The sequence below is a fragment of the Dermochelys coriacea genome, chromosome 11 (genome assembly GCF_009764565.3).
Source record: "Dermochelys coriacea isolate rDerCor1 chromosome 11, rDerCor1.pri.v4, whole genome shotgun sequence".
Lineage (NCBI taxonomy): Eukaryota > Metazoa > Chordata > Testudines > Dermochelyidae > Dermochelys > Dermochelys coriacea.
The window spans coordinates 1,062,958-1,075,998 of record NC_050078.2 but is presented as its reverse complement, the minus strand read 5'-3'; the positions used below and the strand labels follow the sequence as shown (position 1 = coordinate 1,075,998).

Sequence of the window (13,041 nt, the reverse complement as noted above, 5' to 3'; positions counted from 1 at the left end):
GGCCCCTAGAGGGGACAGGCCCCTGCCCCATTCCCCGCCCCCCTGAGCCAGCCCCCGCATCTGCTCGGCTGTTTCGGTCTCAGGATTCAGGCCCAGCTGACCTGCCCTCCCAGGAGGCAGGGGTGGGGTGGGGTGCGGCAGCAGGAGGGCAGAGGGAGGACCCATGCTGCTGGGCTCCTCTCCCCTGACTCCCTGACCTTCCAAGTCCCTCTTCTGAGGGCTCCCCCTTCAGCCCCTCTTGTCCACCTCCCCTGCCCACGGTCAGCCCCCAGCGAAATTTGAACCCAGCTCCCCTGCCTCATCACTGCCGGCAACCGCCTCCCTTCCCCCCTCAGGCTTGTGCCATCTGTGACAAAGTGGGATTGTTCTTAATGTTTCCTCTGAATACTGTAGGGGTGCCTCAGTTTCCCCTAGGCTTTTCTTAAGTCTCTAGGGGGTGGGATAAGGGGCTGTAATTGTTGCAGAGCAAAGGGCCAGGTACATAAATGGCGACACTCTGTCTCCTGGCCACTGATGGCCTGGGCCGTGTCCCCCCTGCAAAGTGAGAGCTAAAGGGTTGGAGAACAAAGGAATCCGGTGCCCTCCTGGCCCGGGAAAGGGACAAAGCCCAGAGGAGGGGGGGTTGGAGAGAGTTTCAGTTTGGGGCTGGCTGCGGACACGGAGTGAAGGGCAGACGGGGTTGTCTGGCTCACTGCCCCCCAAAATGGACCCAGCTGAGGGGTCCTGTTCTCTGCACCTACAAGCTCTGTGTTAGACCATGTTCCTGTCGTCTAATAAACCTTCTGTTTTATTGGCTGGCTGAGAGTCACGTCTGACTGCGGAGTTGGGGGGCAGGACCCTCTGGCCCCCCAGGACCCCACCTGGGCGGACTGGCTGTGGGAAGCGCATGGAGGGGCAGAGGATGCTGGATGCTCCGAGGTCAGACCCAGGAAGGGGGGAGCCGGGGGAGCTGTGTGTCCTGGGGACAGGCTGCTCCCAGAGAGGAGACTCCCCCCGAGTCCTGCCTGGCTTTGTAGGGAGCAGCTCCAGGGCATCGCCCAGGGACTCCGTGACAGCATCACACCCTCCCCCCAGCCCCCAAGGCCTTGCATGTTGCTGTTCCTGCCCCACCTCAGTCACTGCAGCCCCCCCCCTTTAATACCCCCAAACCGCAGCCCCTGAGACATCTCCCTGCCCCTGACATCCAGTCCAGGCTGCCTGACCTCTCCGCAGCCTGGCATTGCCCCTATCGCCGGTCCCACCCCACTGGGCCCAGTGGTGAGATGCCAGGTGTGCTGCCCCCGTGCCCAGACAGAGACCAGGTTCCCTGCGGACAGGGCCCTGCAGTGAGCAATGGAGCGCCCAGCGAGAGGATTCACCCAGAACTGCTCAGCCCTTGGCAACGAGCCAGCTCTCCTTCCCAGGGCACCATCACCAGAGCACCTGCTCTGGGGCCTTCCCCTCAGGCTGCGCTGGGCAGTGGAGTCCCTGAGACCTGCCCCATTTGGGGAGTTGGGGTGATCCTCGGGCTGCTGGTGCACTGCCAAGGTGACACTCCTTGCAGGAAGGGCCCTCTTCCCTCACACCACAGACCCCTTGACAGAGTGGGAATTTTTCATAATATTTTGTTTGTCGACTGTGCGTGCATCAGTTTCCCCTATGTGCTGCACGGTTAACTAGGTAGGGGAAAAGCTGTCTGGAGTCTGGGCCCAGACAATGGCCTGGCCATTTGGTACCTACCAACTATTGACTGGGGGTGGGGGGCACCACCCGCTGCAAGAAGGCAGCCAGCTGCGACAAGCTGGAGAACAAAAGGACTAAAGAAGAGGGCCAGATGACCACCTTCACCCAGAGACAAGAACAAAGGAGGGGCCTTGGGGCCTGTTCATGTGGGCTGCTGGAAGCAGGATGCTCTTCCATGGGGACCAGAGAGGGGCTGGAGGGTTCTGGGCTCAGGCTGACCCAGCTGGACGCTGCTGTAACTGTTAACCTAAGGACTCTACACTGTGTCCAGACATCCAACAAACCTTCCGTGTTTGTACCCCGCTGGCGGAGAGTCACTGCAGAGTCAGGAAGGTGGGGGTGCTTTGCTTCCTTAGGGTGGGCAAAGCTCCCTCAGGTGTTCAACCCAGTAAACTTGCTGAGGGGGGCTCACGGTGCGACCCAGGGGTGCTGAAGGCTCCTAGAGGGTCGGTCCCAGGAGGCGGGGAAGCCAAGGGGCTGACCCCAGTGAGTGTGACCCTCAGGGGCTGGAGCACTGCAGGGCTCCTCGTGGGGCTGTTCCACCACCGCTTCCCTAGGAGTGTGGGAGCTAGAGATCCCGATGTCCCACCTCCCACCAGCCAAGGGGCTCGCACCCCATTCTCAGCACATCCTGGGAGCCCTCCAAGCTGCACAGCCCACAGGACACAGCCAGGCCAGCTACCCCGCTGCACAAAGCAGGGACGCTCTAGGTCCAAACAGCTACACCCATGTCAGGGCGGGCAGGAGCAGCAGCCAGCTATCCTGCAGCCTCCTCCAGGGGAGAGCAAGGTGGTGAGTGAGCCACTGCCGTGTCATCCCCGGGAGTTGGACTAGATCCTGTTCCCGGCAGCCAGCAGGGATCACGAGATCAACTGGTCTGAGCTCCTGTACAGCCCGACCCAAGGATTCCCCCCCGTCACCCCATACTGAGCCCAATAGCCTGGCTGGGGTAAAGCGGCTGCCAGGAAGGCACCAGGCTGGATGTGAAGCCACAGAGAGCTGGAGAAGCCACCGCTGCCCATGGGAGTTTGTTAATCACCCACACTGTTAACAACAGGTGCCTAATTTCTAACCCAGAAGTTGTCTGGCTTCAGCTTCCAGCCCTTGGCTCTTGTTTGGCCTTTCTCTGGTCTCTGGGGTTCGCTACCCGTTCTGTGCAGCAGCAAGAGACAGGTCGGGCCAGGGACCCAGATCGAGCCAGGAGCGTCTTTAAAATCCGTGAAGGCAGAAGCTCTTTTCCCTGGGTCCAATGCCCCGTGTTTGTTGCTGGCAGTGGCTCTGGTTTGCTTCTCAGAGCACCTGTGAGGCAAGGATTGGTCAGGTTTGTTTCTCAGGGAGAAAGTCTGTATTAGTGTGAAGGTTCCTTCACGGGAAGGAAACAGCAGGTGCTAACGGATTCGTTAATCTAGTGGAGCCAGGCAGAACAAAAGCCAACAGCTGGAAGCTGAAGCCAGACAAATTCCAATGGGAAATGAGGTACAAACTGTTAACAGGGCAGGCGATTAACCACTGGACCAAGCGCCCAGGGCAGCGGTGGCTTCATGTCCAGCTTCAATGATGCTTTAGCCAAACCAGTGGCTGGATGAAAGCCTCTGGCCTGCGCTAGGTTGGGGGTGAGACTAGAGGATCTCATGGTCCCTGCTGGCTTTGGACTCTATGGAGCTATGAAAAGTCCCCTAGGCTCATGGACCCCCCAGCCAGCTCAGGGTCAAGAGGGCCAGTGTCTGCCCCACACCCGGCCCAGCAGAGCCCGGATCGGTGCCACTGCCAGACAAAGGTAAAGAACAACACCAGTGTCCTCGGGCTGGACAGGGCAGTAAAGCAGGGCTGGCCCCACCGAGCCTCTCAGCCACGTCCCTCAACACCGTGCTCCGATGACTCCGACGGAACACCTGCTGTGTGGAGCCGGCCTGACCCCACCGGCGCTCGCGCGGGACCGGCGCCTGCTACAACTTCACAATGTGGAAACAGGGTTAAAGCATTTAAATATAGGCCTCTTAGTTGTAAGAAACAGAGTAACTGTCATGGTAAGTCTTATCCTAATATCGGGACCTGTAGAAGCAGGGCTCATGTCAGAAGTGAGTGGGAAGACAGCAGAGTAAAGTCAGCGTGACCCAGCCTTAAAATAGCAATGTTTTAAAAACAAAAAGTAAAAATATACAGGAATGGGGAGGACATAACAAACAAACTGCAAATGTTTTTAATTAATGCACGCCACTAAAATGTATAAATGCTTGTAAGATATTGCTTGTACTTTGAAGAAACTGAGGCAGAGATGCTCTGTCAGCTGTATTCTTCCCTTGCAATTGCTGGAATAAAGCTGTCTCTGATTTTGTTGCTTCCAACCTGAGAATGGAGTTTGTTTTCTTCCACAACAGCAAGCCCCAGGCTGCAGGGCGCTAATCAGAGCCCTTCAGAAACAGCCGGAGCCACATGGAGACAACACAGCCCTGAGCGACAGGCCCTGGCCCCGCAAGGGCAGCACGGACAGAGCACTCAGCAGGTGGCTGGCACCATCCCAAAGAAGCCCCTAGGGACACAGCCCTCAGCTCGGGGCCGCGAGACAGGAGTGAGATACAGGGCTAGCTCCAACCACAGTCCACACTGACCAGGGTGAAACCCCACCCTGCAGCAATACAAACCCTGCCACCTGGTGCAGAACCAGGCGGGTCCCCTGCCACAAGGACCGGGCCACCCTCCCCCACCGCCACAGAGCAGAGCCAGGCCAGTCTCCCAGCCCCTTGCTCACCACTCCCAGAGCAGAGCGCCACCTCAGCCAGCGCAGCAAATGCTGCCCCAACCCCCCAGAGGGCACGAGGGGGTCAGAAACTAACCCCAACCGCAAACAAGACCCACTGCTACAGCATCGCTCCCCTGGCACGACCCCAACCAGGGTGCAAACAGCCCTGCCCCAAACCAGAATAAGCCCCAGACTGAGACACTAACGTCCACATCAAAGGCTGCTTGAGATCCCTGCACAGCCCTGCCTGGCCCCAGTGATACAGGCAGAGCTGGGCTGGGCCAGGGGCAAATTCGCACCACCCACAGAATCAGGGCCCAGGAACCAGGGGTCAGGAATGGGGGAGAGGCATGACTGCACAGCCAGCAGGACAGGAGGGGCTGGGGCCGGCCAACACAGGAACAGGGCAAGTCCACCTAGTCCCACGGATGAGCAGACTGTCCAAAAGCCACAGGTAGAATCGGGCCTGGCAGAAGAGCAGCATCGCACCATGGGGCAGGAATGACCCTGGGGCTCAAACCCCACACCCAGGGGGAGGGAACCCTGACAGAGATGGGGTTCTGCCTCAGTGACACCCTGCAGCATGCGGGCAGCCGGCTCTGGCAGGGAAGCTTCATTTTAATGTAACTGATCTGTGCGGATCATCGATATGCGCCCCAAGTGCCAGTCTGCCCAGACCACCCCCATGCCTCATTTCAGGACATTCTGGCCATTGCTCCAAATCTCTGGCCCCAGGCCAGGAGCCTGAGAACTCATCCAGCCCCATCTCCACCCCCACCATCCCGGTGCCCAGGCAGCAAATCCCCCAGGCCCCTCCTTTGAGCCCTCAGCCCACGTGGTGCCCGGTGCGGAGGGGAGCTGTGACAGCAGCCATTCCTCTGCAGGAGACATCTCTGCGCTGAGATCAGCATCCCCCCAGAAACTGATTCTCCCCCACCCAGCTGGGACATGCACCTCAGCCCCATCCCTCCCCGCATAAGCCAGGGGCGTTTCCCAGGGCACAGGCAAGCAGACCCCATAGTCCGTGCTGCTGCAATGGAGCCAAGGCCAGGAAATTGCCCCATTCCCCAAAGAGGCAGAGGCTGGCTGGCTGTGCCAGTCACAGCCCACACTGCCCTGAGTCCTGCCCCACTCCTCAAGGCTCTGCTGAGGCCAGCCCCCATCCTGTGGGATTTTTACCTCAATCAACGCAGGACAGGGCTGGAGCCCTGTTTCAGAGCATGGTGCCAAGCAGAGGGGCCCCGGGTACATCCCAGAGCTCAGCCAGGACACGGGGACTGGCTTCATGGCCATGGCACTGTGGGGCTCGCCCCAGCTTCATTCATGAGGGGGCATCCGTGCTCCCCCACTCCCAACAGAGCTGAGGGAGGATTGTGCTGAGAACCCCAAACTCGTGTCACTTATATTCTAAGAGTGGGTGGGAACAGGGCCATGGCGGATGAGGGGAAGGATGGCCCCGGGGGGGGGGCACCAGCCTGGTACCCCAGAGACCTGGACTTGATTTCCAGCTCCCTGGCTCCAGTCTGTGCAATGGGGCGATAGTGCTGCCCTGCTGCTGTGGGCTGCCAGGCCCTGGCCCTTGGGGAGCCCTGCCCCGTGCCAGCCAGGCCTCACCCCTGGGGGCTGAAGTTATATGTATGCCAGCCCCCATCGCTGGGGGTGCAAACAGCCCCATCGCAGTCACGAGCGGCTGGGGGTGGGAATTGGGGGCCCCACTCCTAGCTCCCTGCCCCCACCAGCGTGGCAGGGCTGGGGAAGCCAGGCAAGGCCCAGGGCACCTCAGCCACTCCCAGCACCTGCCACTTGGCACATCCAGGGGTGCGGTCATGGTCCACAGGTTGCTGATGGAGACAGGCTGCCTCCATGGCCAGGGCCCCCCCCAGCTCAACCCAGGCAGCCCCCCCCGCTCAGTCCCCCTACGAGGGGCAGCCCCCAAGTCAGCAGCAGGAACCCCCCCCTTTCACCTCCAGCTGGAGACCAGCATAAAGGGGCTGGTGAGCGGCCTGGTCCCCAGGCACCCCCCACCCCCCGGCACACTCAGGGACACTCCCAGCTCACACCACACCCCCCTCCCTCTGCCCCGCCCGGGGAGGGCTGGGGCTGGGCCGGGGGCGCGGCAAGCAGGAGCCAGCTCCATGCCTCCGAATGCCCCACCAGGGGCTCAGCACTGGCTGCACCCCCACCCCCACCCCGCCAGGCCTGCCTGGCACCAAGGCTCAACACCCTTTGTTAGGTGGGGATGTGGGAGCCAGGGCTGGATTCAGGCCATTCAGTGCCCCAAAACCTGCCCCCCCGCCCCACGGCTTGACAGTGGTTTGGGGCCCCACCCCCTGCTGCACTTCAGGACCCCCTGGCCCATAGATGGACAGGAAGAAGATCTGATCTCCTGGTACTAAACCCTGAAGTGGAGGAGCTGGCGTCCCAGCATTGGCTGCTCCAGCTCCAGGAAACAGCCCCGGCCCCTGCCACACACCTGGCCCCGCAACCCCAGGAGACAGCCTGTCTCGGCGTCCCCGGGCGATGCTCTGGAGCTGCTCCCTACAAAGCCAGGCAGGACTCTGGGGGAGTCTCCTCTCTGGGCGCAGCCTGTCTGCAGGGGACACAGCTCCCCCGGCTCCCCCCTTCCTGGGTCTGACGTCGGAGCATCCAGCATCCTCAGCCCCTCTGTGCGCTTCCCAAGCAAGTCCGCCCAGGCGGGGTCCTGGGGGAGCCAGAGGGTCCTGCCCCCCAACTCTGCAGTCAGATGTGACTCTCAGCCAGCCAGTAAAACCAAAGGTTTATTAGATGACTAGAACACAGCCCAAAACACAGCTTGTAGGTACAGAGAACAGGACCCCTCAGTCAGGTCCAGCTTGGGGGGCAGGGAGGCCAAAGCCCCATCTGGGCCTCCCTCCATTTCCTCAGCCAGCTCCAAACTGAAACTCTCCCGCCCCTCCTCTGGCCTTTGTCCCTTTCCCAGGCCAGGAGGCCACCTGATCTCTTTGTTCTCCAACCCCTTCAGCTGGCACCTTTGGGGGTGGGGGGGTGGGGGCAGGCCATCAGTGTCCAGGAGACAGGGTGTCGGCCATTCTCTGTGCAGACACCATCCCACTGGCCCTCTAGGGCTCTGCCACAATCACACCCCCTGATCCCCCCACCTGGATACTAAAGAAAGGCATAGGGGAAACTGAGGCGCCCACTCAGTATTCAGAGAGAACATTAAGAACAGTCCCACTTTGTCACACAGCCCCACACCCTGCTGCACCAAGACCCAACCTTACCCCTCCCCACCCAAGATCCCGACCCCCAGGACGCTGGCACTGGGACATGGCCACTTCCCCAGTCACTTAGCTGTTCAGTGCTACATGCGGCACTGCAGGGGCACAGTGGGGAGCCCGACCCAGGACAACGGGGGAGCCCGTTGTGTGTCTCCAGCAGGGTCGCTTCCTTACCTGTCCCACGCCCGTCTGCACAATCTTCAGCCCCAGCTCGGCCTCCAGCTCCGACTTCACCATCGCTGCAGAGAGTGGAGAGGTCGGGGGAGCTCACGGGTCCAGCAGGTGCAAGTGGGGTGAATCACCGAGGGCCTGCTCCGGATCATGAGGGTGTCACCCTGCTTCCCAGCTCCCATCTGGGTGCAGGCCTGCCCCCCACTGCCTGCCCTGCAGCGTGGGGCGCAGATCACAGCAGGCACTCAGACCTGGGAGGGGCCGTGGGTGAAGGGATCAATGAATCACTCGCCTCGGGGCCAGCCCTGCCCACCTGAGCCCCCCACTCCATGCACTGGGGCCCTGGCCTGTGCCCCACGCAGCTGCCCCTCACCCAGATGGTGCAGGCCTAGCCCCCAGAGCCCCCAGCCACACCCCACTCACCAGCCTGATTGGTCACATCTGCCAGCGACAGGTTCTGGTGGTTCTGCCGGATCCGGAAGGTGAGAGCGGGGCCCACGACGCTGCAGGGAGCAGAGAGGCCTGGACGTCACGAGCCAAGGAGGGGCCAGACCCCAGCCAAGGGGGCCATGTCCCCCGCCCAGACCCTACCCCAGATCCCTGTGCCCGGCCTGGCCTAACCAAGCCAGGAAGTTTGGGGGCAGGGCAGCTGCTGACGTGTTGCAAAGAGGGGCCAGTGATTGCAGATGAACTGGGGTGAGACCTCAAGCCTTTGGCCCCACGCTGCCCCCCACTGCACTCACCCCAAGCCAGTCCATCCCCACAGTGCCCCCATCACCCCACCCCCTCCAGGGATGCCACACCCCTCCCAGGATGCATTGCTCTGCCCCCCCCCACTGGACACTCCACTGACGCCCCCTCTGGGGCCGGCCCCACCTGATGTTGATGAAGCTGGCCGTGGACAGGTGGACGTGCTCGGCCAGGATCTCCAGCAGCCGGACGCCAGCAGCAAGGCCCAGCGGTCTGGAGGGGAGCAGAGACGGGCGCAGCTCAGGGACCGGCTGGGAGCCCCAGGCAGACTCCAGGCTCACAACCTCCCCTAGCACCTGAGGCGGGTCAAGGGCCCCGAGGGTGGCTGGCTGGGTGTCTGAGCAAGCCAGCAACGGGGGGAGGTCCAGCCCTGCCAGGCCCCCGCCGTACAGAGGAGCTGGGAGGAGGGGGCGTGGAGATGGGTCGGGGGGAAGCTTGGCGGGCATGCCAGGTGGGCGGGGGTGCTTTCTCCATCTCCAGGAGGAGGGGAGGAGTCTGGTGCACGGACGCGTGAGCTGGGGGTTAGGAGCATTTACCCAACTTGCATGTGTGGCCATCGTGTGCAGGGGCTGCCCACACGCATGTCGCACAGCCCTTGGGCTGCTCCCACCAGTCAGAACCAGGTGCTATCAATGCACGAGGAACAAGCTCCCCATATGCACCCCACCCTGTAGATCCCCCCCGGGGGGGCAGGACAAAGGGCCATGGCCAGAATCCCGGCAGTCAGAACCAGGTGCTACCCCTGCCTGAGGAACAAGGTCCTGCCTGCAGGACCCCGGAGAATCGTCCGCAGACAGGCCAACGGGGTGGGAGCCAGAGCCGGGAACGCTGGCCTCCTCCCCACCATGGCAACAGGCAGGGCAGCCATACAAGCCAGGAAGCCACATGCTCTGGCCCTTTCACCCCCCCTAGCCGAGCCCCCATCCGCAGCTCTCACTTCTGGTCGGTGACGATGTAGCCGTACTCCTCAGCAGGCCGGGGCTCCAACTGCTCCCCCTTCCCGCCATGGCCCCTCGGCTCCGTGGAGCTCTTCTTCTCCACTGGGACTGGCTTCTGGAGATGGAACATGTCGCCCGCGGTGGGGTCCCTGGGCGCAGCCTGCCCCGGGGCCTGCGGTTCAGCCTGGGACACCGACGGAGGCCTGGCACTGCCTTGCGCCGGGCCAGCCCCCTCCTCCCAACTCGGCCCCTCCGTCCAGGAGGAGGCACTGGCTGGATTCTCAGCGGGAGGCACTGTGGAGGGGGGCGGCTCCGGCTCCTCTCCGTGCTGCATTTCCCCTTCCGTAACCTGGGGCAGAGGGTGGCACGTTACCCACGGGGCAGCCGGGCCTGGCTCATGGCAGAGTCTGCCCCACCTGGGGAAATGGGGCGTCACAGCCCCAGTGACCTCCCCTCACCCAGCCCTTGGCCAGAATCCCAGTCTCCTCGTGACCTTGGCAAGACCTCTCAGAGGAGGCAGACTGCTCCGGCTGGGACAGGTGGCAGGAGACGCTGTGCAAGACTCACCCTGGAGTTTTGCTGTCACCCCCGAATCTCAGCCTGCCGCTCCCCGTAACAGGGCTGCCAATAAATATGTGCAGATGGAGAAAGCACACTCGGGCTAGTTTGCTCTCAGCAAACCCATTCTGTTTGCACCCTGGGGCCCGGAGGCCCAGCCCCTGGGGCACTGGACTGTGTAGACCCCTCTGAAGAGCCAGCTGGTCCAAGGGAATGGAGGGCGGTACAGGACACACCTGTGGAAGGCTGCTTGGCCCAACCGGGAAGAAAATTAAGCTTGTCCACAAAAAGCTCTCCAACCGTCCGAGGAAGATAGACAATCCTGGTCAGGGATGCTATACTAGGAAGATCTACAAGGGCCAGGAGGACCACAGGACAGCATGCTGCCTTCCCAGAACCAGGCCGCGAGATGTCGCTAAGATCTGACAGGTTTCTGCAGTCGACGGGGACGGTCTGCACTCATGATAGAGCTCGGTGGGATCTCACACAGATTACACAGGTTCTTTCAGTTCCCCGAAGAACATCCAAGAGATCTTCTCGGAGATCCTGCCTGTCCTACAAGCAAAGTAGGACAGAATAGAAGATTCTGGGGGTGAACTGCTGACTAGGTGCTAGGAGACGGGGCTGCAGAGTTTGGCTGGCCTCCAGCTCCGCAGAAAGAAGACCAATCTCCTTGGGGACAGGCTGGCTAGAGTAGTCAAGAGGGGGTTAAACTAACAAGGGGAAAATGACAACGGGGAGGAAATGAGAACACAGTCATGATGCTGAGAACATCCTCACCAAGACACCAGAGGACATGAAGAGCAGAAATTCTTTAACTGCCTGGACCCCAAGGATAGGAGCAAACCAGAGGAACTGGAATTGCTCATTTGTGAGCATAAATTTGATCCAGTTGTTTTGACTGGTAGGAAGATTTGGGTGACTGGCATGGCAAAAAACAATGGTTATGACCGACTGAGGAAGGATTGAGTGGCCCAAAGGGGAGGGGGAGTGGCACTGTCAAAAATAGCATGATCTCTTTCCAATATCAAATGCTTATGGCTCAATATCCTAACAGAGAAAGCACAAGATGGGGTGTTGGTTGGTGTCTGCTGCAGAGCCCCAGATCCCACTAGGGAACAGGATGACTGGCTTCTCAGGCACCCAGTTAGGGAAGAGAGCCACATGATCATGGGGGGGACTTCAGTTTGAAGGACACACACTGGTTGTCTCGTGCTGCCAGGACTAAAATATCCTCAGAACTTCTAAAAATTATAGAATTTCGTAACTCAAGCCAGTGCTGAATCCAACATGGGGGAATTCTGCATTAGACCTTATCTTGAGGGACAAAGAGGAAATGATCAAAGATATAAAAATTAGTTGTAACTTAGGTGCAAGTTATGACTTGATCACATTTTTTATGTGCAAACAGAATAAAGTGTGAACCAGTAATACATAGATACCCAGTGGTTTAAAAAGGGACAATTTCATAAAGCTTAAAACAATTATGAGCCAAATCAGCTGGGAGAAAGAGTTCAAACAGAATAGTGTGAATGATAATTATGAATTGTTTAAGAATGTTTTACTAGATGCTCAAAAAGCTACAATTCAAGAAAGAAGGCTGCACTGGTTAAAAAACCACCAACTTGGCTTACAGTGGAAGTGAAGGCAACTATTAAAAATATAAAACAGGGAAGAAAAGAGAAGTTGACAGTAGTGGACTATAAATCAGAAGCTATGCACTGTAGAAAATGAATAAGGGAAGCAAAAGGACACCATAAATAATGTACATGCAGCAGAGTTAAGGGCAATAAAGAGTTTAAGTATACTAGAAACAAAGGAATCCTAACAATTATATCGGTCCATTACTAAATGGAAGTGGTAGAATTGTCAATAATAATGCAGAAGAGGCAAAAGTTCAATAAATTTTTGTTCTGTATTTGGGGGAGGGAAAAATGATGTAGTCATATCACATGGTGATGATGAAATACTTTCCATTCCAACACTAACGCAGGAGGATGTTAAACAGCAGCTAGTGAAGTCAGACTTTTTAAACTCAGCAGCTTTGGACAGTTTGCTTTCAAGAGTTTTAAAAGAGCTGGCTGAGGAGCTCACTGAACCATTCATGTTGATTTTCCATAACTCTTGAAACACCAGCGAAGTTCCAGCAGACTGGAAGAAAGCAAATGTGCCACTATTTGGAAAGGGTAAGTGGGATGGCCCAGGTAATTATAGGCATGTCAAAAAGAAAAGGAGTACTTGTGGCACCTTAGAGACTAACAAATTTATTTGAGCATAAGCTTTCATGAGCTACAGCTCACTTCATCGGATGCATTCGGTTGTAGCTCACAAAAGCTTATGCTCTAATAACTTTGTTAGTCTCTAAGGTGCCACAAGTACTCCTTTTCTTTTTGCGAATACAGACTAACACGGCTGCTACTCTGAAATAGGCATGTCAGTCCAACATTAATCTCAGGAAGAATAATGGAGGAACAGCTGATAATGGGATTTGATTAATAAAGAATTGAAGGAGGGTAACAATATAATTAATGCAAATCAGCAGAGCTTTATGGAAAATAGATCCTGTCAAACTAACATATCATCTTTTTTGCATGGTATTACAAGTTTGGTTGGAAAGGTAATACCATGGATGTAATCTACTTAGTCTTCTGACTCGGTTGTGCAGGACATTTTGATTAAGAAACTATAAAGATATAAAGTTAAGATGACCACACATTCAGTGATTAATAACTAGCTTATCGGTCTCAAAACATAATTGTAAATAGAGAATTGTCACTAAACGGGTGGGTTTCCAGAGGGGTCCTGCAGGGATCAGTTCTTGGCCCTGCGCTATTTAAGGTTTTTATCATTGACCTGGAAGAAAACATAAAATCATCTCTAATAAAGTTTGCAGCAGACACAGAAA

General features: G+C 58.0%; 1 protein-coding gene across 1 annotated transcript in view; it reads right to left on the bottom strand.

Annotated features, from left to right (window-relative positions):
* The window catches only part of PTPRN (protein tyrosine phosphatase receptor type N), a 58,429-nt gene that overhangs the window by 18,366 nt on the left and 27,022 nt on the right, over positions 1–13,041 (bottom strand). The window contains exons 9-12 of the mRNA XM_038421745.2: positions 9,578–9,927; positions 8,767–8,853; positions 8,314–8,393; positions 7,894–7,958 (exon numbers count right to left, since the gene is read on the bottom strand). Of these exons, the coding sequence (XP_038277673.1) occupies positions 7,894–7,958; positions 8,314–8,393; positions 8,767–8,853; positions 9,578–9,927 (582 nt within the window). The remainder of the gene's footprint in view (positions 1–7,893; positions 7,959–8,313; positions 8,394–8,766; positions 8,854–9,577; positions 9,928–13,041) is intronic.